The sequence below is a fragment of the Pavona decussata genome, unplaced genomic scaffold (genome assembly GCF_977016875.1).
Source record: "Pavona decussata unplaced genomic scaffold, jaPavDecu1.1 SCAFFOLD_244, whole genome shotgun sequence".
In the NCBI taxonomy this organism is placed as follows: Eukaryota; Metazoa; Cnidaria; class Anthozoa; order Scleractinia; family Agariciidae; genus Pavona; species Pavona decussata.
Window position 1 is genome coordinate 1,705,911 of NW_028145649.1, and position 21,460 is coordinate 1,727,370.

Consider the following 21,460-nt stretch of genomic DNA (forward strand, 5'->3'; position numbering starts at 1 on the left):
GTTTATGCGACGAATGTTGTATACGAAGTGTTGAAACGGCTTCAACACCATAAAACTTTTTTGACAACAAAGGAAAAGTTGAAACGATGTGGAATTTGTGAAAGCTTAAACCAACTGAAATTTGTTTCAACACGCTTTCAACAAGCTGGTAACATTTTTAAGGTTACCCGATACCTTCAGAGGTGTCTCGCGTTTAAGCGATGTAGCGCGTCCAGTTTAAACTGCAGATACCTAAACCCCTATATCAATTGCAAAATGTCTGCGTTTTGCCATATTCAATCGCAGTGAAAAGTTATAAAGTATTTTCGAAATAGGATGAAAAAAATGTGGATTAATCGTACAAAAATCGCTCTCGGAGAAAAAATATTTCAAAAGAAAAAATTCGCAGACACGTTTTTGTTGTTTATATGTTAAACTAGCTACTGTCCAAATTTGAAGGCAAACGAACAAATTCCTTTTGAGTTGTAGCTCTTCAAATGAAGTGGCTCCTCCAAGTGAAAAAAATTTATTCAAGAAAACAGCGCTAAAAATTCGGCAATTCATTTTATTTCAAATTCTTGGTTAAGTTGGATAGCCAGCTCTATAAGCTTTAATTTGATATAAGGGTTCAGGTATCTACAGTTTAAACCGGACGCGCTACATATCGCTTGGACGCGAGACACCTCTGAAGACACCTCTGAAGGTACCGGGTAACCCTAACACTTTTGACAATGTTGAACGGCCCTTTTACGTCAGTTCTCAACATTGGATTAAAAAATGTTGAACGAATGTTGAAGCAAATGTTGAAACCCTTCAACAGGTTTTAAAGAGAACTTGGTGCCTGATCAATTCTTCGAAATTTAAAGACAGTTCGAGATTAATGCCAGCTGCGTACCTTTCAGCGCTAAAATGCATCTCCGGTTTTAAAGATAGCCACGCCATTATTATACAAACAGTTTTATCAAGAAAATTACATTCAGGAACAATGAAAAAGATTTATCTACTTAACTCGTATAAAAAAGGGTTTCGTTTGCATGAAAAACAACTATAATGGACACAGCCATTGAAAATGAAAATGGAAAAAGGCTACCATCAAAGGCTAGTTTATCTATGGTGTTTGCAACAATGGCTGACACCTCTTTCGCATGTAATTAAGCACCTCATTTACAGAGCTCAACAGATACCGAACATAATTAAAATGGTAAAAAGGAATGGTGAATGAAACTGACAAATCAGGGTTCCCTAATGTTAAAATGCGCTTTTAAAGTTTCGATAAAGCTTGAATGCGCACATATATATCCCTGTCATTTAACTTTTCATTAGAAATAATATTGATAATAAATGTCTATTTTCTCGCGGACAGAACAAGATGCTAATTGCGGTGAAAAGAACGCCTACAGCTGAGTGTCATTTATCCAAACTAAAACTGAAGCAAATAAGGGATAAGGTATAGTAAACTGAAGGAAACTGAAACTTCTATTGGAAGGCAAGTTACGTTGTTTCAAGCAAATGCTTCGCAACTGATCCAAACATTTCAGACAAAACGGTCTCTGAAAACTTAAAACAATTTTCTGAGAGATTACGAAATTGACTGTAACGTAGATTTTGACAAACATTTTAAGATGAAAATTAGCGATAATTTTCATCTCACTAAAACAGATAACACAAAGAAACCTATATTGATTATCAAGACAACATGAACAACACAAGTTCTCTAGAACCCGAAGATCAAGTTTGTTTCAAGGTGGACATTTTCCCTCTGTTTGTGTTTTCGTTCTTGGTCAACATCTTTGCTCTTCTCGCCGTGCTAAAGACGAGACCTAAAGCTTCAACTCCAAACGCAGCAAGACAAATCCACTTGCTAATCTGCTGCGTCGCCGCTTCCGACACAGCTTCAGTCGGCTTACAGTGCCTGATGCCCGTGGCTTCGTTCATAAACTGCGGTTGGTGGGGAGGAGATATAACCTGCGCGCTTTTTGGATACATAAACGCCATTTTAATTTTGTGGTCGGCATGGATCGTCGCTATTTTGAGTTTTCAACGATTTTTAGTCACAGTTCATCCCTTTAAGCACCGACTAAAGTTCACAACGAAAAGAATCAAGATGGCGCTCATTTCGCTGTTTCTTGTCACATGCTTGCTCTTCTCGCCTCCATTTTTTGGCATTGGTGAATTTGTCTACTACACCACGGGCCAATTCTGCAGCCTAAGTTTAATCTCAACTGGATTCGCAGATACAATATTTCTCTCTTTTGTTGTTGGCAATGGATTTTTTTGCATTGCCCTTGTCATAGTTTTTAACATCCGCGTAATTTTTTCTCTGCGATCGAGGAGGTTGGTCTTCCATGGACAGACGGTGCGAGCCATGAACGACTCGTCTGCGACTTTTGTATCATTGACAAAGGCCGTTGCTTTGGTGTTCTGTTTATGCAACATTCCGCTCTTGGTGAGTAATCGCAAAAAAAATTGTTACTTTTTTCAATTTCCTTTGTCTACCTTGCTCCAAAGATAAAGAAGCAAAATCCAGGCGTTATATAATCAGTTTTAAAAAAAGTTGGGCATTTGGAGAGCGCGAGAAGATAGTAAAACATTTTTCAGCTGCAGAGGAAATCTAAAAACCTTTTCTCGCAATCTCGGGAATTCAATTATTTTGTTTTCTTTTATCGTTTCGGAATATCTTTAAAAGATCCTTGTGAAAGATATAAACACAGTACGTCCGTTCGCCGGATTTTTCAACCGAATATTTCAGTAAAAAATAAAAATAAAAAGTTAAAGCGAATCATTTACGAATTGTTCAGATTTACGCTTTCAAATATCCTATATGTCGAAAATAGTCTTATAATCAATAGAGATAATTTGTGTCAATTTAAGAAACCTTTAGGAGACATTTTACTAAATCAAGTCTTTTGGCCTCGATCCATTTTGACAAAAGATTGATATCTTGCTTGAACTTGAATAATTTTTTCTCGAAAAATTATCTCAATAATTGCGTCACGGTGACCGGCTTCCCTGAAAATTACTTTCTGCCATTTCGCGTTTCATGCCGGCGCATCTTGCGAAAATAAGTTACATGCACCACCCTCTGTTATTTATTTATTTATTTATTTATTTATTTATCAAAACGACTCAGTTCACTAGAGGATGGATTGATTCGTAGGCATGCCGTGCAATTAATCCTCTTTCATCAGCTTTACGGGAGAAAACTTTTCCGTATCTTATCATTTGCTCTTATATTTTCCAGATCCGCATAGCAGTGGATCTGGGTAAACAGACTTCTAAAGATGAACTTGGTATGGAACACACGATTACCATGGCGCTTATATTTGCAAACAGTTTGGCGAATCCCTTTATTTATGTAGCTTGTAGAAGACGCTACAGGAACAGCCTTAAATCGCTTTTCTGTGGACATTGTAATGGAGAATCTCCCATGGATAGCTCAGCAGCTTTTGTGGTTGTATGGACAGCCAGGAACACGCAAGTATTGAGAGGCGAGAGAAATGAAGCTGGAATTGGCGTGCAAATGACTCCTATTGAAGTTTTTAATAGAGGGGGTTTGAACTTAAAATTAAAGTAATTACTCTGGTCAATTGAACGGTTTTCACTAGGCCTTATCACGGTTTTCGACGCCATTTTGACGAGTAGGCAAACACGTCTGAAATAACAGTGTTTGTATGGGAATCCGATGTCAAATAATTTTCATAAAACATCGCTTCTGAAAAATTCATGAATTGGAAACTTTTGGCACTGGGAAAAGGATTTTAAGCAAAAAAATTTTAGGGATGTAGCTGTGCCAGAAAGCGTCCAGTCGTGTTTTGAACTTTCCATACATTTCCCTGTATTTTTTTAAAGTTTAAAACACGACTGGACGCTTTCTGGCACAGCTACATCCCTCCAATTTTCTTTCTTAAAATCCTCTGCATAGTGCTAAAAGTTTCCAATTCATAAATTTTTCAGAAGCGATGTTTTATGAAAATTATTTGACATCAGATTTCCATACAGAGTCGTGTTTTAAACTTTAAAAAAATACAGGGAAATGTATGGAAAGGTCAAAACACGACTGGACGCTTTCTGGCACAGCTACATCCCTAAAATTTTTTTGCTTAAAATCCTTTTCCCAGTGCCAAACGTTTCCAATTCATGAATTTTTCAGAAGCGATGTTTTATGAAAATTATTTGACATCGGATTCCCATACAAACACTGTTATTTCAGACGTGTTTGCCTACTCGTCAAAATGGCGTCGGAAACCGTGATAAGGCCTATTGAGTGTCGAAGGTAATTTCGCGTTTGCTTTGGTTTTGCATTACTACGCTCTGTGGTTGGTTAACAAAATTCACGCCACTTTCTCAACCAATGGGAATCCAAACCAAAACCAATCGTGTTTTGGCCGCACCCGTTTTCCCGCGCTTGGCGCCGTTACATGTATTTGCTTCAAATTCTGATTGGCTCATTGTGTTGTTTACATCTGTTGCGATAGGCCAGAGTAATTACTTTGGTTTTGGTTTTACGACACTCAATTGGAAACCACTCTAATAACAGGTCGCTGAATTACACAAATGTTGCGACTAGCCAATCAGAATTCGAAGCAAATACATGCAACCGGTGCCAAGCGCGGGAAAACATGTGCAAGTGAGTTAGTTTTGCTTCTCATTCATTGGCTGAAAAAGTGGCAGAAGTTTTGCTATAACCAACTGCAGAGGGTTGTAAAGCAAATCCAAAGCTCGGCACTCGATTGAAAACCAGTCTGTAAGTGAGTAAGATATATTTTCTTTCATTTTTTCTTTCACTTTAAAAAGCGTCCAGATTGAAACCTCATTGTGTCCAATTCTTAAAAACAAACAGCACCACAGAAAAGTATCGCTGAATTGAAAAGGTTTTATTTGAGGAGTCACATTTTAGGAATTCATCCACCTTTCAACCACCTCGTACGGTACCGAAGGATTTCACCCACAGACTCAAAGTTAGAACCACCTTGCAACATAATAAACAGTATCACTTGAAGGTGACTTGCTCGGTAGCTTTCATTTGGATAGTGACAATTTAACTTTCATACAGGCTCAAAATTAGAGCCACTGTGTAAACTGAACAATGCCTAGGAAAGTAGTATTCAAAGGCTTTCATTTGAATGGTCGCACTCTACAGTTTTATCCATAGATTGGAGAAATAAAAACGCTTTATACAGCACTATATTGAAACACTGAACAGTAACTACAGAGGAAGGTGCGAAAAGTACAAAAGCTTGCGAGGGAAAACGGTCTAAGCTTAGATTCTCGCGCGTGAGTCTTGCACGCACGTAAGGGGTGTGACCAATCTCCATCTCTGTTCTGGGACCGCATGGACCAACTGACGCGATGCAAAGATAAGGACTCGGTAGAAGCCTTTGAAGAGATGATTAGTCAGCATGGTGTCTGCAATAAACTAGCTAAATCTAAATACTTTCAAAACTGAAATAAAATTTAAGGTAAACTGAGATTTAAGGTGGTGTCCAGAGAAGATTTGGTGGGAATGTCTCTGTCTGCTTCTTCCAGCCTGCATAGGTAATGGCGGCCGTTTCACGGTTCGTCAAAAGTGCATGAATTCAAATACATTTTTCGTCCTTGCCCGCTACGATGCAATGTAATTGTTTATGAACCATTCGAAAGCGAGTAGATAACTCGGGTGACAAATTTGCTGGTGGAAATTTCACGGTTGATGATTTTTCAGGTGATTGCAATTTTTTCGCTATGCAAATACCTGTAAAATCTTCAACCGTGGATCCACTAACATTTTCAGTGAAATTTTGGTCATTCGTCTTTTGTTTGGACTGAAGAACATGTGACTGAGATTTCTAAAGCCATAAAATTGTTAAGAAAGAGTAAAAAAGGACTTAGATTCATGTGCCGAAATGAGAAACCCTCTGTTTCACATTAGGTCTAGAACGCTACTTTTGTGAGAAAAATACCACCGGAGCCTGCCATGAAAACTTCGCTTATCACCGTCAATGCAACGTGACCCTAACCATGAGTTGATTCAGTTAAAGAATCCAAACTATGCGCTAAATTGTAATTCAAAGTAACTACAAATTCCGGATATAATTAGACTAGAAACCAAGTTAAAAATTTCAGAAACTTATCTTCCACTGAGTTGCGCTTTTAGAAAGAAACAAGCAAGTTATAAACATTGTTCTTATAAATAAAATAAAAAATCCTTACCGCACCACACGTAAGTACAAGTATGCTTGATGCAGAAAGATTTATGATACATAATAACTTAATATATATATTCATTTGCAATCAGTTTAATTTAGGATTGAATCAAATTAGTGGGAAAATAGTTCTTCTAACTGTGAATCTTTTTTTCACGAAGAGTTCTGTTCTTTCTTCTTCAAAAAAGATATTTTCTTTTAAATCGGCTGCGAGGCGGTACAATGTCAAGAAGTTTGCATAGTTCAATGCTTCACCAGCCTATTCTCTTTGGAACTGCGGACACCGACGCCAAATTATGATGAGAATTTTTCGGCATATGCTGATGATTACGTTCAAGACAAAAGTTGTATTGACGGCTTTTACGCCCTCTGGGAATGTATTAACGGGGCATTATTCGCCACTTTGAAGGAATGAACTGTCGGAATAATTTACAAGTCCTCTGGGATTTTTCTAAGGAGAATCAGCATAAAGACATTGGAAAGTGGAAAACTGTTCAGTCTTCATCAGCGTCCTGAATGAGACTGGTTGCTTAGTAATTTTTCAGATTTGTCACATGTGATTACTGAAGTACATATGAGTGAGATTTCTAAAGCCATAAAATTGTTAAGAAAGAGTAAAAAAGGACTTAGATTCATGTGCCGAAATAAGAAACCCTCCCTTTCTCATAAGGTCAAGAACCACTTAATAAACTCTGCTGTTGTGAGAAAAATACCACCAGAGCCTGCTATGAAAACTTCGCTTATCACCGTCAATACACAGTGACCCTAACAATTGATTTCAATCAGTTAAAGAATCCACACTATGCGCTAAATTATAATTCAAAGTAAATACAAATTGCGGATATAATTAGATTAAAAACCAAGTTAAAATTTTAGAAACTTATCTTCTAGTTGCGCGGTGAGAAAGAAACAAGCAAGTTATAAACATTGTCCTTATAAATAAAATAAAAAATTCTTACCGCACCACACGTAAGTATGCTTGATGCAGAAAGATTTATGATACATAATAACTTAATATATATTCATTTGCAATCAGTTTAATTTAGGATTGAGTCAAATTAGTGGGAAAATAGTTCTTCTAACTGTGAATCTTTTTTTCACGAAGAGTTCTGTTCTTTCTTCTTCAAAAAAGATATTTTCTTTTAAATCGGCTGCGAGGCGGTACAATGTCAAGAAGTTTGCATAGTTCAATGCTTCACCAGCCTATTCTCTTTGGAACTGCGGACACCGACGCCAAATTATGATGAGAATTTTTCGGCATATGCTGATGATTATGTTCAAGACAAAAGTTGTATTAACAGCTTTTACGCCCTCTGGGAATATATTAATGGGGCATTATTCGCCACTTTAAAGGAATGAACTGTCGGAATAATTTACAAGTCCTCCGGGATTTTTCTTAGGAGAATCAGCATAAAGACATTGGAAAGTGGAAAACTGTTCAGTCTTCATCAGCGACTGGTTGCTTGGTAATCTTTCAGATTTGCCACCGAAACGGAGTCTTGAGGAATCCATACCCAAGGTATGTTTTAAACTACGTTACTTTTTAACATGCGGAGCTCAGATAAAAAGGTGATTTATATTTGCAGTTTGCTTTGAAGAAAGGGATTCGAACAAGGTTGCAAAATCAGTTTTGGTGGGCTCGTTGTCAACTGTTAACAAACCTTAAAAATTTCAGCACAATAGTTTGCAAATTGTTCACCAGGAATCTGAAAATGGCAACCGCAGGCTCGATTTCTGTGAGTTAAAAATATTTACGATTTAGTAAAGTGGGAAATCTTTCACTCTTACCTGAAGAATGGATTAAAGTGATTTTGGAGTCGGTCTCAGCGGCTTGGAGGTTTGCACCATGTGCTCGCGATTTGCTAATTGAGATCGCTAGTCGAAGTTTTCACTGCAACTGAATTAAGGCCGGTTAATGCTGCGTAGCGACTTACCTTAAAATCAACTGGGACGCTTAAAAATTGATTTTTTAGAAAGATTGGAGGCGTCGGACAAGAATAGTCTTGAAAGAACGTAACAGACCGGGATAAATTAAATATACCTGCGTGCAGACTTAGGCTTGCTTCACGCTACAAACAAAGGAATGACTAGGTCTGCATGTCCGCTTTCTTTCTGTTGATCAGCTACGCAGCTAAGAGTTCAATCTGGTTAAGATCACCGACTTTTACCTCGATTACAATCATCAAAACATTGTTGTATTTCACTGTTACTTCAGAAATTTGCGGCGTTTGCTAAGGCATTGTCTTGTTTGAGAAAAGTCGATTGCGAATGTCATCCAGTCAGTTCACCCAACTGCCAACTGCCCTTCACTGTCAAGTCATTTCGCCCTCGCTGGATCCCCTTCTACGTATAGTTGAATTTTTATGCTCAGAAATGAAGCAAAAGAGTAGCCCTTAGCAAAAACGCAAGAAAAATATGTTTTAAAGTTGCAGAGGTGTATAATTTTATTGAGTGTAGACGCGCGTGCATACGCTAGAGAGTTAGCGCGCTTTATTGGACACCGCGCAGAAGCAGAATAGGCTCCTTCCGATATATCAAAATTCAACCTGACAATGAGGCCAAGAGGACACAAATAATAGAGACTGAATAATCATGTTTATTCGTATTCTCTTTCGCTACGCTCAGCCGAATAGAAAACATTTCTATTATAAGTTATACGCAAACAACACAACAGTATGTGGAGGGAGCCGCCAACGATCGAGTTTATTACAACAGTTACAGTACAGTAATATACGGCGTTTAGTTACAGCGAAATATGCGCATGGTTACAGTGATATACGCGTATAGTTTATTACAACAGTTAAAATTCAGAGATATGTGCGAAAGCTAAATATATTGTGACAACGCAAATAGAGGCAGCGAAAAACGAAGCAAACAAAAGCATGTAGAAATTTCAACCACACCAAGCCAAAGTAAAACAGAGACTGTAAGAAAAACTATGTACTATCTTAGCAAATAAACAAGGAAAAAAAGTCTCGAGTAAACTGCGTCAAGTGGTATGATATTCACAAGGAGTGGTTCATACAGAGGCTGAATCAAACCCAATGGAAATACATAACAATACAGGCTAATAAACAACTAAAAGAAATACATTTCATTTCTGTTGTTAATGTCCTCTGGACCTCGATATCAAGTTGAATTTTAATATTTCAAAAGAAGCTTATTACTCAAAATACAAGCAGCTAGCAGCGGAAAGCAAATCTTTCCTTTCACCTTGTACTCGCGCTCATGCTTGCGTTGTTGCACAAGGAAGAACAAATAAAAAAAACCAAGGAAAGGAGGGTTGGATTCTGAAAACGCCAATAATGGCTTACTGAAATACTTACTGATTGACACTTTACCAGTCGGTCTCCTTAGAAATGCAAGCGTCCCTTTTTTTTTAATGTGTGTAACCAGTACTGAATTAAAATTGTATAGCTTTTGTATAAGTGCAGCGTCCTTAGCTCAAGTAAAATCATTGTTGTTGTAGTCTTTGGAATTTAACATCATAGGCTGAACCAATAACGTACTTACGTCAGTGGAAAAACTCGTCCCAAGGAACAATTTTGTAGGTTAGCCGTTCGTCATATGCAGTGTCTTTTCGCTTTTCAAAACAGTCGATTCGTATTCGAAATAAAAGCTGATATACATATATATAGATGTCAAATTATCAAAAGCATCTTTAATGAATTTAAATTATATTAATATTAGTTGCAAGTAAAACAAAGTTGATATCGGTTTGGACTCACGTTATGCCTTAGGAGACTGAGTAAATGTTACATTAATTTTCTGGAAATGTAAATTGACTAATTTATTGCAAGAGTGGGGTCAAATGGAACTGAAAATTTCTCCTCAAGTAAGAAACTTCTTTTCCAAAAACATATACATGTATAAGAAGAATGTCCTTCTAGATTGACAGTGTCGTCTGCAGGGTAGGATCCAATTACACAACTTGATTAAAATCTTTGTCATCTCCTTAGAGATGTGCCCATTATACGAGACTTTAATTTTCATGTCATAATCCATAAAACTGTAGAGGTGTACTGTATACGTGGCCACAGTAAACACACTAGAATATAACATTACACTGAGGACATTGATCCAATAACCTTAAGAAAAGAGAATTCCTCTTTAGAGGTTAGTATAAAGGAACAACTAATGTTGACTACGTCATAAACACATACAGTACTATTCCGTTTATAAAATCGCCGATATCTGGCATGTCAGTTATCGGCGATTAAATTCGCCGGCATTCGCCAAGTGTGCCCGTTCCCGCGATTTTCTACGCTGATCGCTGCGAATCGCCAATGAATATTTTATCAGATTACTTTTCAAAAAAGTGGAAAGCAAAGATAAGCTGGAGCCTGGGAACAAGCTTGAAGTGCCACATCGCCGCGATTGGCGAAAAAAAAAATGGCCAAATGTGTCTGCATCAATCGCCTGTGAAAATTGCGATCAAATTCGACGCGATCGGCGAGCAAAATCGCCTGGTGTGTCGCCGGCTAATGGTTTATATCTGTGTTGCATATTACTAGCGAGGTTCCAGCCTTTTTTCATGCAGGGGCTTATGACGTACATTTGATGATGATGATGATGATGGAGACTAACATAGTACGACTTTCTCTCACCTCACATTTTCTTAAAGAAGCATGGTTATAATAAGCAATGATAACATCATATAAATAATAACTAGCAGTAATCAACGATAATCATTATAGGAGTACCTTCGACGCCCTACCGAGTTGTACAAATTCAGCTATGCTGAGACCCGATCCTGCTCATTTCAACTGCTGACATTTTTCGTTTAATTTTTTAATTTTTTATGCGGCTTTTCCTTATTGTTAAAACCATCTTAAAAAGCATTTGCGGCTTGTCCCTTTCCATATGAAAAATTGTAGTTCTACTGAATCATCCCAGAAATGTCATTCTAACCTTGGCTCGACAGACAGACTGACTAGAAGTTTTGAATAATGCTACGCCTCAGTTTTGAAGCAATTCTTCTGTGTTTTCTAACATGGAAACGAAGGGGACTTAATAAAGACGGGGGAGGGGCTGACCTTCAAACGCAGAGCTTATTAAGAGGGTGGGGTTAGAAGTCACAATGCTTCTATTACGATCTGCGTTAATAGGCCATTTCCGTGTTGCTTTGAACCTCGAGGCTAAGTGAAAAGTTTTTGTTATGAAAATTAGTTTTCATTCATATGCAAACAAAACTAATTTTCATATGAAAAACTTTACACTTAGCCTCGCTTTCATAATGAGGTTCACATCAACTAGGAAATGGCCTATTGGGGACTCTGATAACTGTCTGTAATCTAGGTATCTCAAAATTTGATTTTCTTAATTATCAAGATCAATGATCATCTTCATCAGAAAACACCTCGTTTTCCACTATAAAACTGGGTTCTTCTCAGAGAGAGCTCGTCAGTTGGTCGCCATATTACATTTGAATTTCAAATGAATTCGCCAAGATAAATAAAGTGTGTTTCTTTCTTTTTTGTTTCAGATCTAACATGCTACGCATCGCCATACTTTTGGTATTCGTCATTTCGTTCCAGGCCCCACTGAGATGTGACGCTCTACTGGTCAGAGAATCCTACGCGATTCTCATCGATGGTGGTTCTACCGGAAGTAAAATGTTCATCTACAAGTTCAGCTTGAACAAAAAGGGAAAAGTGGACCAGGTTTCTGATCTTGAAGAGAAGAGTAACTCGCTTGGTAAAGTCAAGCCAGGGCTTTCTTCGCTGCTGGATGACTTAGATAATATACCGCTGTACCTGGAGAAATTCATCGAGGAAGCTAAGAAGATTGTTCCACAGGACAAGTGGGACTCTACGCCTTTTTTGGTGTTGGCTACCGCTGGAGTGCGCCTGCTACCGGAAGCTGACCAGGATGTTATTATGGACAAGGTAGGTTAGCAGTTGTGTTTGGCGCAAATGATGTTTAAAATCTTTATACGTAAAAGTTTTGAATAATTGTTTCAATCATTTACCTCTTACAAGAGCCAAAGGGCAAGCCTGATGTGATGAAAATTTTTCTTAGATTTTAATTTCAACAATTTTCTTGAAATACACAGCCTCCCATGAAAATCTACAACAACCTTGTACAGTATAATAAATTAAATTCTTTGTAGATACCACAGCTTTATGTTCAATTGCAACATTTTGAAAGTTATTCAGTTGATTCACAGACCTAACAGTTAGAATAACTTTTTTCAGCGCCTCAGTAACTGCTGTGTTGCAAGAACCTTTTCCTCACTAGCTTTCATTTACTTCATTACACAAAAATAATTCCCGCCCACACCTAAAAGTTAGAGCAATCTTATGGAGCCAATTATCGCGAGTGTTAACGTGGTACGCTGACTTTATTAGAGAGATTTAGCATCGCCTATACGGGAAACGCGAACAGCAAAAATGACCACGTGACCACGATTTTCCCGCCATTTTTCGCGGTTGCCGGTTGCCGTTTCTTCGTGAAAACAGGATATTTCGCGTTTGCCGTCTACGTGAGAACTAATTGTTGATAACAAGTACCCCAATAATTCTTCCGGCAAGTCACACACGGGAAAGTAAAGTTCAACTAGGTACATGGGACAAACATCCTGCATATTGCCAGGATCTGAAAGAGGAAGTTGTTGTTAAAACCTACCTGTCAACATTTTATTTTTATTTGATAGGTCAGAGAAGTACTGAGCAACAAGGAAGTGTCGCCATTCTTGTACAAAGAAGCCAACGTGAAAGTAATTTCAGGCGAGCAAGAGGCCATCTTTGGCTGGATCACAGTCAACTTTATCCAGGGCGTTTTTATGGCTCGACGAAGAGTGCCAACTTGGGGCATATTGGACCTGGGTGGGGCCTCGACTCAAAATAGTTTTTCTTATAAAGGAAGTAAAATCGTGAAGGTAGGGCAGAGGAAATACCGTTTGTTTGCCAAAAGTTATTTAGATGCGGGCCTTGCAAGGATCCATGAGCGCTTCTTAGAGCTTTTAGTTGATTGGGACGGTAAAAAGGAAGACAACAAAGGGAATATCTTGAGTCCCTGTCACCACAAGGGCTTTAGCGAAGCTTTCGACATTGGGGGACAAAAAGTGGGTCTTGTAGGGGATCCTAATTCCGAAGTGTGCCGGGAGCTTATCGACGCTATGCTTTTTTGCGCCCAAGAGGAACCAAACCAGGAGTGTCCCTTCAAAAACCAACCAATGTTGACTGGGAAATTAGTTGCCTTTTCTGCTTTTCACACAGTAATCGATCGCATAGGTGCTGTGATCTGCGAAGATAAGCCCGTCACTGTTGAGCAGATAGGGTGCGCAGCCAAAAAGTATTGCTCTAAGCCCTACAATGTCGTCAAGCCACAGGATGAGGGGTACACTAAATTCACCTGCCTGTGGGGGAATTATGTTTACAAGCTTTTCACTGAGGGTTATAAAATGACTCCGGAAAAGAAAATTTTGGTCGCGAAAGAGTTAAAGGGTTACTCTTTGAGCTGGATTATAGGGGCTGTGCTTGAAAAAACCGACCTAATCTAGACACAGTAGGAACTTGATTAGCAACTTTTGGCTACGGCGACGAGAACGAACTACTAAAAAAATCATGGTCAATTCGCCTACAGTTATGTTCGCGTCTCTGGTTTTTCGCGAAGTTAGCTTGTTTAGCCAACTACGCGAAATACCAGAAACGCGAACAAAGACTTGCTAGAAAAAAAGCCCTGCTAGCAGGGTAACATTGATGTGAAAACGTGTCTTAGCAAACTTAGAAAAAATTGCTTTAGGCGAGTTTGTGTTGGGTGAATTTGTTGTGGTAATGTGGGCGAATTGACTGGAATTATCACAGGTCCAGATTTAGTTTGTTTCTTTAGTTTCACCGATCGACAGAACGTTTAATAGAGAACATACAAACATTTCTCTGAGATCCAAATAAACAAACTGAGCTTACACCAAACTAGCTACAAGCAATTGCAAAAAGGTTAAGACACTCTAAGCGTTTTTCCTATTTCCTGCAAATAACGCATTCTAAAGGACAAAAAACAATGTAATACACTTTAAGACCCCCGCCCCCTCTCCCAATTTTAATGTTCAGGCTTTCTTGGTTGCCTGTCATTGCGAATTTCGTTCAACATTGATGGGAGAGGGGAAGGAGGAGGGAGAACAAGCAATACAATGGTGAGTGTCTAAATGAACCAACTATCAGAAAGTGTATTAACTCTTTTTGCAATTGCTCGTAGCTATAGAGTTTGGCTCATGATTAAACCGGCAATTAAACCGGTTTTATAGGAGTTTTCGGAGACTTTATGCTGTTCTAAACCTTCAGTTTCGCTAAGTTCTTGTTGCCGGTAATGCCGCAATTTGCTAACTCGTTCCAAGTTGATATACAAGTGCTGTGTATTTTCCACAAGATTTTCCTCGTACAATTTATGTATCAGTCATTTACAGCAGTGCCATCCCGTCTTCCCTACCCCCTTCCCCCGTGGGCTAATCCTGGGGGAGACAATTGGCAACAAATTGTCAAATACTTCATATCGGCCAAACTAATGGACTTTTGAAAATGCTTAGGTTTCCGTTAATAAACAGTAAATTTCGTCCATTTTGGATTTGTCTAGTACATACGACCAAAACTGGCCTTCTGACGAAATACTGCCACCAAGACGGTCTTATTTCTCAGCAATTTTCGAGAGACCGTTACCTAGACCTGCAATGTTATCTTTTCCCTCATTAGCTAGAGCTGTTTTATTAGTGACAAGTAAATTTCTAGTCTTTCCTGGATGAGCTTGTCAGTGAAACAGCCCTAAAATTTCTAAGAAGTCAAATTTACAAGGTCATTAATGTACCCGGGTAGGTTTTTGTCCGACGCCCGGCCAGGGGCCCGTTTCTCGAAAGTCTCGATATTAAATTAAAATTACGGGCCCGGAAAGCTATTGTTGTTTGCATTCAAGATCGAGGTTTCAATAGTTTTGGAGATAATATAATAAAACTATCAGTTATCAAAACAAAATGGATCGGTTTATTAGCTAGTACCTGCGCTTTTGTTCTTTAGATTTTGATTTAAATATTTGATTTCGGGCCCGATAAGTTACCGGGACTTTCGAGAAACGGGTACCTGTGGCGGCGGAGAGGATGTGCAAATATTTCCCACTAATGCCGGGAGTTTAGACACAGCTGGAATTGACTAATGCTGTTTTGGTAGTACAGAAGTAGTTTGTTTTCAATCGATTTGAAGCATATTTCAAGGAAACAGAGACTGACGCCTGGGAATGCATTTTAACTTTCACTCAGACTGTTCGTAGCTATTAAAGGTGTGAATTGACTGTAATCTGCGATCCTTTCAATAAACTCTTCAGTTGAAAAGATGAAAGCTAAGCATCGTTTTCATTTATTCACTTCTTTGCAGTAAAATTACTCTTTGTCCAAGTTTACCAGCGAACTGTGGGAAAAAGATTGTCTGGGAGGGACCCGTAAAATTATTGTAATAATTAAGTTTATAAAGCTTACCTGCCAATTTGCTTTAACGCATGTTCTGCAGGCTTGATTTCTGCTCCATACAAACTCGAACCTTACGCTTTGCCGATGCAATAAGTCAGTTACAGACATATAGGTCTCACTAAACGGTCTGGGATTGGTGGCCTTACAAGTTTTAAATTTATAAACGAAATCCGTGAAGGTGACCATTTGAATGAAGTGTTGTATCTAGGAGAGGGCTTAAGGGGCCAGACCACGGCTTATTTCTTGGACCAAAACCAAGGCCCGTAGCATCGAGGGGCCGACATATTTCGCTCTGTTCAAGAAGAGAGGCTAGTCAGCTTACCTTAAGGTCTGGATCTGCCCACTTGCTGGACTGTACGTGAAACTGTTACTATGGAAACCAGTGCTCAAGCTAGAGAGATAAACAATCGAGTTAGGCGAGTTAGGAAACGAGTTACACCAAATATTTGATACCGGTCGATAGGGATACTCATTACTCAATACTCGATACCGATACCAAGAACTCGATATCGATCGATAAGATCAAAATTTGGAAACCCATCAAGGTCGATCGATTGCTGGCATCCTCTCTTACTTCTAGAAATATTTTATAGAACCCACCCACTTCTTATTAAATCACCTCGTGTGACCTCGTCTTTGAAACACACCGTCAACAGTGACAGCCGTTCATGAAAGCTCCAGCACATTGACACTGCAGATATCGTCCATGACTTTTTCCTGCAGAGCCGTCTTCCTCCTTTCTTGGCCGCACCCTGCCTAATTTGGCCATGATCTTTGCTGAGCAGGAACGGATATCCCTAAACGTCAATGTTATCTGACACGAACAAGGGGTTTCAGCGGTGGTTACAAGAGCTTAAGCTCTGTATTTACCACATGTTCGAGCAGTTTCGCTTGTTATGTGGGGCGCCAGGAAGTCGAAACAAGGAAAGATTACGTTAGCGGGAAAAACTGAAAATTTGGCAGACTTCCCATACGGCCCCCTACAATCCGAGTACTTGGAGCACACTAGCAGGTTTTAAAGAAATGGTTCCAAATAAGCGGCAAGTGGTGAAAAAAAAAATGCTTTTAAAACATTATTGTAGGAGATCTGCGCCGCAACTCAGTTTATAACTTGGCAAGGACAGTTTTAACACAGTGAGTTTCAATCTTCAAGGGTAGACACTGGATGAAAGTTAAATCCATCATAACTGTATAGATTTTTGTGAACTTTGCTTTAGTGGAAGTAAATTTACGTGATGTTATCATGTTTACGCCGTAGGTTCACATTCTATAGCTCCAGATCCGCGGATGGTAAAAATTTCAAACGTACTGTACGGTATTTCCTTTTTCCTGCTAGATCGCTGGCCTGTTTCAGTGTCAGCGGTTATGCAAATCATGTGATCAATTCCGAGTGATCGCGGAGGAAGTGGAATTTCCTGGCGAAATGTGGATGTTTTCATTACAAAAGCTGCACAATATTAGCCTTTGAAATCAGAAATGTAATCTACGCAGATGCTAAGTGGGAAGTTCGTTATCTTCTGCTCCGAGAAGGATGAGCGTGAAACAGAAGGCTAAAGCATTTGAAGGTAAAATATAAAAGCTCAATTACAGTCCTGCGCGAATCGATCGTGACCAACTTAGGGAATAGCTCAAATATTTGGGGGTGTTTCTGGCAGATTGAGCGCACATCATTTTAATTCAATAGTCACAGCCTTATTTTAGTAACAAATCAGTTCTCCTAAAATTACTACCACTGTGTATTTGTTCTTTTTGACATGTTTGAACGCGTGAAAAGATTTTCGATTATTGCACATCTGGTCATTTCCGCCTGCATTTTGAACGTGTTCGACACAGGATATGATATCGCGACTCTTTCTCGACCCCTAATTTTCATCTTATTTCTTCTTCTTATTTCGCGTGATTATGCAGAGAGACAGTTTGTAGTTTAATAAAGGTCTCCACCGAAGAAAAAAAGAGCCAAGAGCCGTGAAGATCAAATTGGAAAGGGATACAAATATTATGAACTTCGATAATTGAGCAAATGCTCTTCGTGAAGTGTCATAGTTAATCGGTTTTACCATGCGACTCTGTGCCCTTTGTCGTAAATTTTATCCGGTTCTGTGGACTTGTTGCATAGACTTCCGTCATATTATTTGACTGTTTCCTTACGATAAAGTTCTTCAATTGATGTAAATTTAGATCGTGGAATTTTTAGCCGAAAAGATTATAACATTTTGAAAACCATCTGTTGACATTCTTGGCACGTTGGACAAAAGGAGTGATTGATGTCAACTAGAATTCCCGATTCTGTTCAATCTTCATTCGTGCTGAAGACAAATTTACACTGCAGTAGGTTTGATATTTTGTACTCGTTTATGATTTTATCTTATGTTTGCTGCATCTCGAGATTTAACCTTTGTCTTGTTTACCTCTGACAATGATGTAAGTTTACAATTTGTAAATTTGGTAGAAGCTTAATAGAGGTCCTGACAGACAGTTTAATATACATGTACTATTAGAAGGTTTTTGTTGTCTGCCGTATAATATATGCAAAACATGTGCACAACAGAAATGCTTGGATGTTTCATTTAAATTAAGGTCATTTTGAGAAGTCTCAACAGACAGTTATACAATTATAGTTTTATTGTCTTCTGTCTAATATATGCAAGAATAAGTGAATGGATGTTTCATTTAAATTAAATTGATCTGAAAATTCAAATGCTTTCTGAGAGGCCATCCCAAGCTCGGGTGCAGTCGGGTGTTAAATTCAAAGATATAATTCTGTTGGAAAAAAAAAAAACGGTGTACACATACAGGTTGGGTTACACAAGCATACATGTCTAACAAGATTTTATATACATGTATACCAGCGTGACACAAGCTTGAAGGAAATATTTCCTTAACCTTGGGCGGGCACTTACATGTATGTTTAAAATACATTATTTTATTATTTTGCTTGTGTTGCCCATTGTATCAGACTCTTTCATTTTTCATTGGGGAGTGTAGTTTCGTAGTTTCTAATTTTAGTTAGTTAAGTTAATCTATTGTCCTTTAAAAAACATGGCTCGATGGAAGAGCATGTAAATATGAATTGATACAGTGTATAAACAAAGTTTACATATACCTGGCCTACCTACTGCATCTAATATATCTATATCATCTTGTATTAATTTTGTACATATCACATGTGTTTAAAAACAACCTTGATGTTGTACGTACATGCTAATACTAGCACTTAAGGATAGTGCCTGCTGATATAGAGGTACCATTGGTTGCGTCCAAGTGTGGACACAAGACACAAAAACATGTTCTAATAGGGTGCCAGACATGACATGTTTTGCCGCCAAATATTTGAAGTTTGACAGCCGTTAGGCAAACCATCGCGCCAGATCAGCGCGTTCCACTCATAAGATTATTTCATTTTTCTCAACTTGCAGGCATATTTCTAGCCTCCCACGCAGTCATTTTTAGGGGACTCGTATTACCTCCACCCCACAAACGCCTGCTTACTCAAGTGCCACATTCCTTTCCCATTGTTTTACTCCCAAGCACCTTAGCCAATCACCATCGAGTCATTGTCTGATGATATCAAATCAAATTGCTGGTTACAACGGCCGCTTCCATTTCCCGCGAGCTTTGTACAGTCTCTGGTACAGTCTTGAGAGATGAGGGAGTTAAGTTGGAATATATATATTTTTCACTTCTGGAATGGCTGGTCATGGCTGAAACGCCAAAACAAATATCGAATGTGAATACAAGCGCTTCTTGTGCGACGTTATCTGCTGGGAGACTCAAAATCTTGAGGAAAGTGAATTCGATCTTCCTCGCCTGATCGAGTTGACAATGGGTGAAGATATCACCTCTTACGGGTGCGAAAACTCTGGAGCAGATTTGTTTGTTTGTACGAAGTGCAACAAGAGACTTATACTTGATTCGAGAAAGCAAAGAAGAATGTAGAAGGTATCAAGGGAAGATCTGCAGTATTTATCAGTCCATTAAAGACTATTAAACGGAAAGTAAAACGACCAATTATATGAAAGAGCGGATTAACTTGTGGTCGGGTCCTTGTGGAAAATGTTGTACGTGCCCCAGAACAAGTTGCAACAACAAAGCGAGTTTCAACTGCAAAATCTTTAAAGTTTACCGACATACTGTGTAATATTTTGGTTTCCTCCACACCGACAAGGTCGACAAGATTGAAGGCAAAGCTTTATAAACATTAAAGCGACTTTGCGTAACCAGTCGGCAAATTGACGAAAATACCACCATTTCCCGTCCTAAATTCCTTGATTGCAGTCAGTTGATAGGTATTTAAAAGTGAAATTTTGAATGTGTGCTCAAAGCTCACGTAAGAGGCGTTCTGAGGTCAAGGTTAACCTTCCAGATTTTAGAAGGTTCACTGTGATTGGCTTAACAGCGGAAAGGAATGTGGCGCTTGGGTAAGCAGGCGTTTGTGGGGAGGAGGTAATACGAGTCCCCTAAAAACGACTGCGTGGGAGGCTAGCATATTTCTCGCTTAGAAACAGCACACTTGCCTCCAGAAAAAATTCTCAACATCTAAAAATTCTTGCAAAGAATATTTTGTTGAGCAAAAACAAATCAAGTTGACAACAGTTGCCTACTCCAAACTTCAAATGTTTGGTGCCAAAACATGTCATGTTTGCACCCAATTAGAACATGTTATTTCCTCCTGTGTACACGCTTAGATGCAACCGACGGTATCTTCATGCAGTTAATGGAAAGTTAATGTAAAAGTAGATATTAGCAAGGACTACTGGAATCCAAAATAAAAATATATGGGGGTAATCGCCATTAAGAAACCCTAGTGCCTTGGACCATCCCAAGATGCGCAGAACGTTTGCGCAGTAGCCAAAGGAGACACTGTGCATGCTTAAGCTCATGCTTTCATTATCTTACTTTGGGAGTGTAGGTACTTATGTTTTATTGCACTTGCAAGTTTTCCATCTTGTCCAAGATTGTGCGTATTGTACACATGTATGTACAGTCATGTCAATCAGCCTTGAATGATGATTTGTCCTTAGTGTCATCTATTTTTAGTGTCACTTTGAAAACCAAAAAACATATTTAATTTGTGTCAATGGTTCAGTTAAGAATAAATTATCCTACCAGTGCATAGAAACTAAAAGTATTATAATAATCATTGGTTGCAGTTGACTAGGATTGAAATGGACTGAAATGGCCAATTTTTTCAAGTTTTTCCTACAGGTGTATTTTGGAGAATCACCAAAAACTAATGATAGTTGGGAGAAATCCCTTAGTACAGTCAACTCTCGCCTTGTGGACACCTCGCTATTACAGACACTCTGATAATACGAACAGCAACTAAATCCCCAGCAAAAATAAATTACAGACATTTGATGGAAAATTATAAGTTCCCGCTATTATGGACTCTCGCTATTAAGGACACTAACTCCCGGTTCCAAGGGTGTCCACAATAAAGGGAGTTGACTGTATTTTATTCTCAGTGCTGTAAGAGCCATTTGATGTGAGAGATAACGTATGTAGCATGTACATGTACCTTTTCAAATATGTGAGCAGGAAAATTGGCTTCAGTTGACATTGCCCCTTCAATACAGGCTGGTCATGTATTAAAATGTGGTTCTGTATTTATTCTTTGACGTTAAGACAGTAATATAATCGGTGATTTTATTTGCTGATCTTAGCATCAGTGGTAGTTGGTGATTGGGCAAGCAAAGGGATTTCAGTAATTTTTCTGAAATTACTGGCAAATAAAATTGCTGAATTATACAGTATTTGATATTCTCCAAATTGGCAGTTTTATTCATAGCTAAAATTTTAAATAGAAGAAAGTTCGTCGCAGTTACTACACCACTTAAGCAGTTGC

General features: G+C 38.6%; 4 protein-coding genes across 5 annotated transcripts in view; all 4 read left to right on the forward strand.

The window, feature by feature from the left end:
* The window catches only part of LOC146457362 (lactosylceramide 1,3-N-acetyl-beta-D-glucosaminyltransferase A-like), a 134,884-nt gene that overhangs the window by 34,258 nt on the left and 79,166 nt on the right, over positions 1-21,460 (forward strand). The window lies entirely within an intron of this gene.
* Positions 1,272-3,736, forward strand: LOC146457365 (cysteinyl leukotriene receptor 2-like). The gene is made up of 2 exons (XM_085092160.1): positions 1,272-2,425; positions 3,221-3,736. The coding sequence occupies exons 1-2, from the start codon at positions 1,676-1,678 to the stop codon at positions 3,551-3,553; spliced, it is 1,083 nt and encodes a 360-aa protein (XP_084948286.1). The 5' UTR covers positions 1,272-1,675; the 3' UTR covers positions 3,554-3,736.
* LOC146457366 (ectonucleoside triphosphate diphosphohydrolase 1-like) lies at positions 7,007-14,748 on the forward strand. Of its 2 annotated transcripts, none has more exons than XM_085092082.1 (3): positions 7,007-7,680; positions 11,647-12,049; positions 12,817-14,748. In XM_085092082.1, the coding sequence occupies exons 2-3, from the start codon at positions 11,654-11,656 to the stop codon at positions 13,663-13,665; spliced, it is 1,245 nt and encodes a 414-aa protein (XP_084948208.1). In that variant the 5' UTR covers positions 7,007-7,680; positions 11,647-11,653; the 3' UTR covers positions 13,666-14,748. The 2 variants fall into 2 exon arrangements, with proteins under 2 accessions (XP_084948208.1, XP_084948209.1); XM_085092083.1 differs by lacking the exon at positions 7,007-7,680 and adding an exon at positions 10,041-10,277.
* LOC146457367 (uncharacterized) overlaps positions 16,989-21,460 on the forward strand; it is a 31,869-nt gene continuing 27,397 nt past the window's right edge. Inside the window, exon 1 of the mRNA XM_085092070.1 lies at positions 16,989-17,180. Coding sequence (XP_084948196.1) covers positions 17,147-17,180 — 34 coding nt within the window. The 5' untranslated portion in view covers positions 16,989-17,146. The remainder of the gene's footprint in view (positions 17,181-21,460) is intronic.

Bases quoted from the DNA above. Each gene is read 5' to 3' on its own strand.
- LOC146457365 (XM_085092160.1), top strand. From the start codon at position 1,676: ATGAACAACACAAGTTCTCTAGAACCCGAAGATCAAGTTTGTTTCAAG. The intron at 2,426-3,220 runs GTGAGTAATCGC...TATATTTTCCAG, and splicing joins TATGCAACATTCCGCTCTTG to ATCCGCATAGCAGTGGATCT.
- LOC146457366 (XM_085092082.1), top strand. From the start codon at position 11,654: ATGCTACGCATCGCCATACTTTTGGTATTCGTCATTTCGTTCCAGGCC. The intron at 12,050-12,816 runs GTAGGTTAGCAG...TTTATTTGATAG, and splicing joins AGGATGTTATTATGGACAAG to GTCAGAGAAGTACTGAGCAA.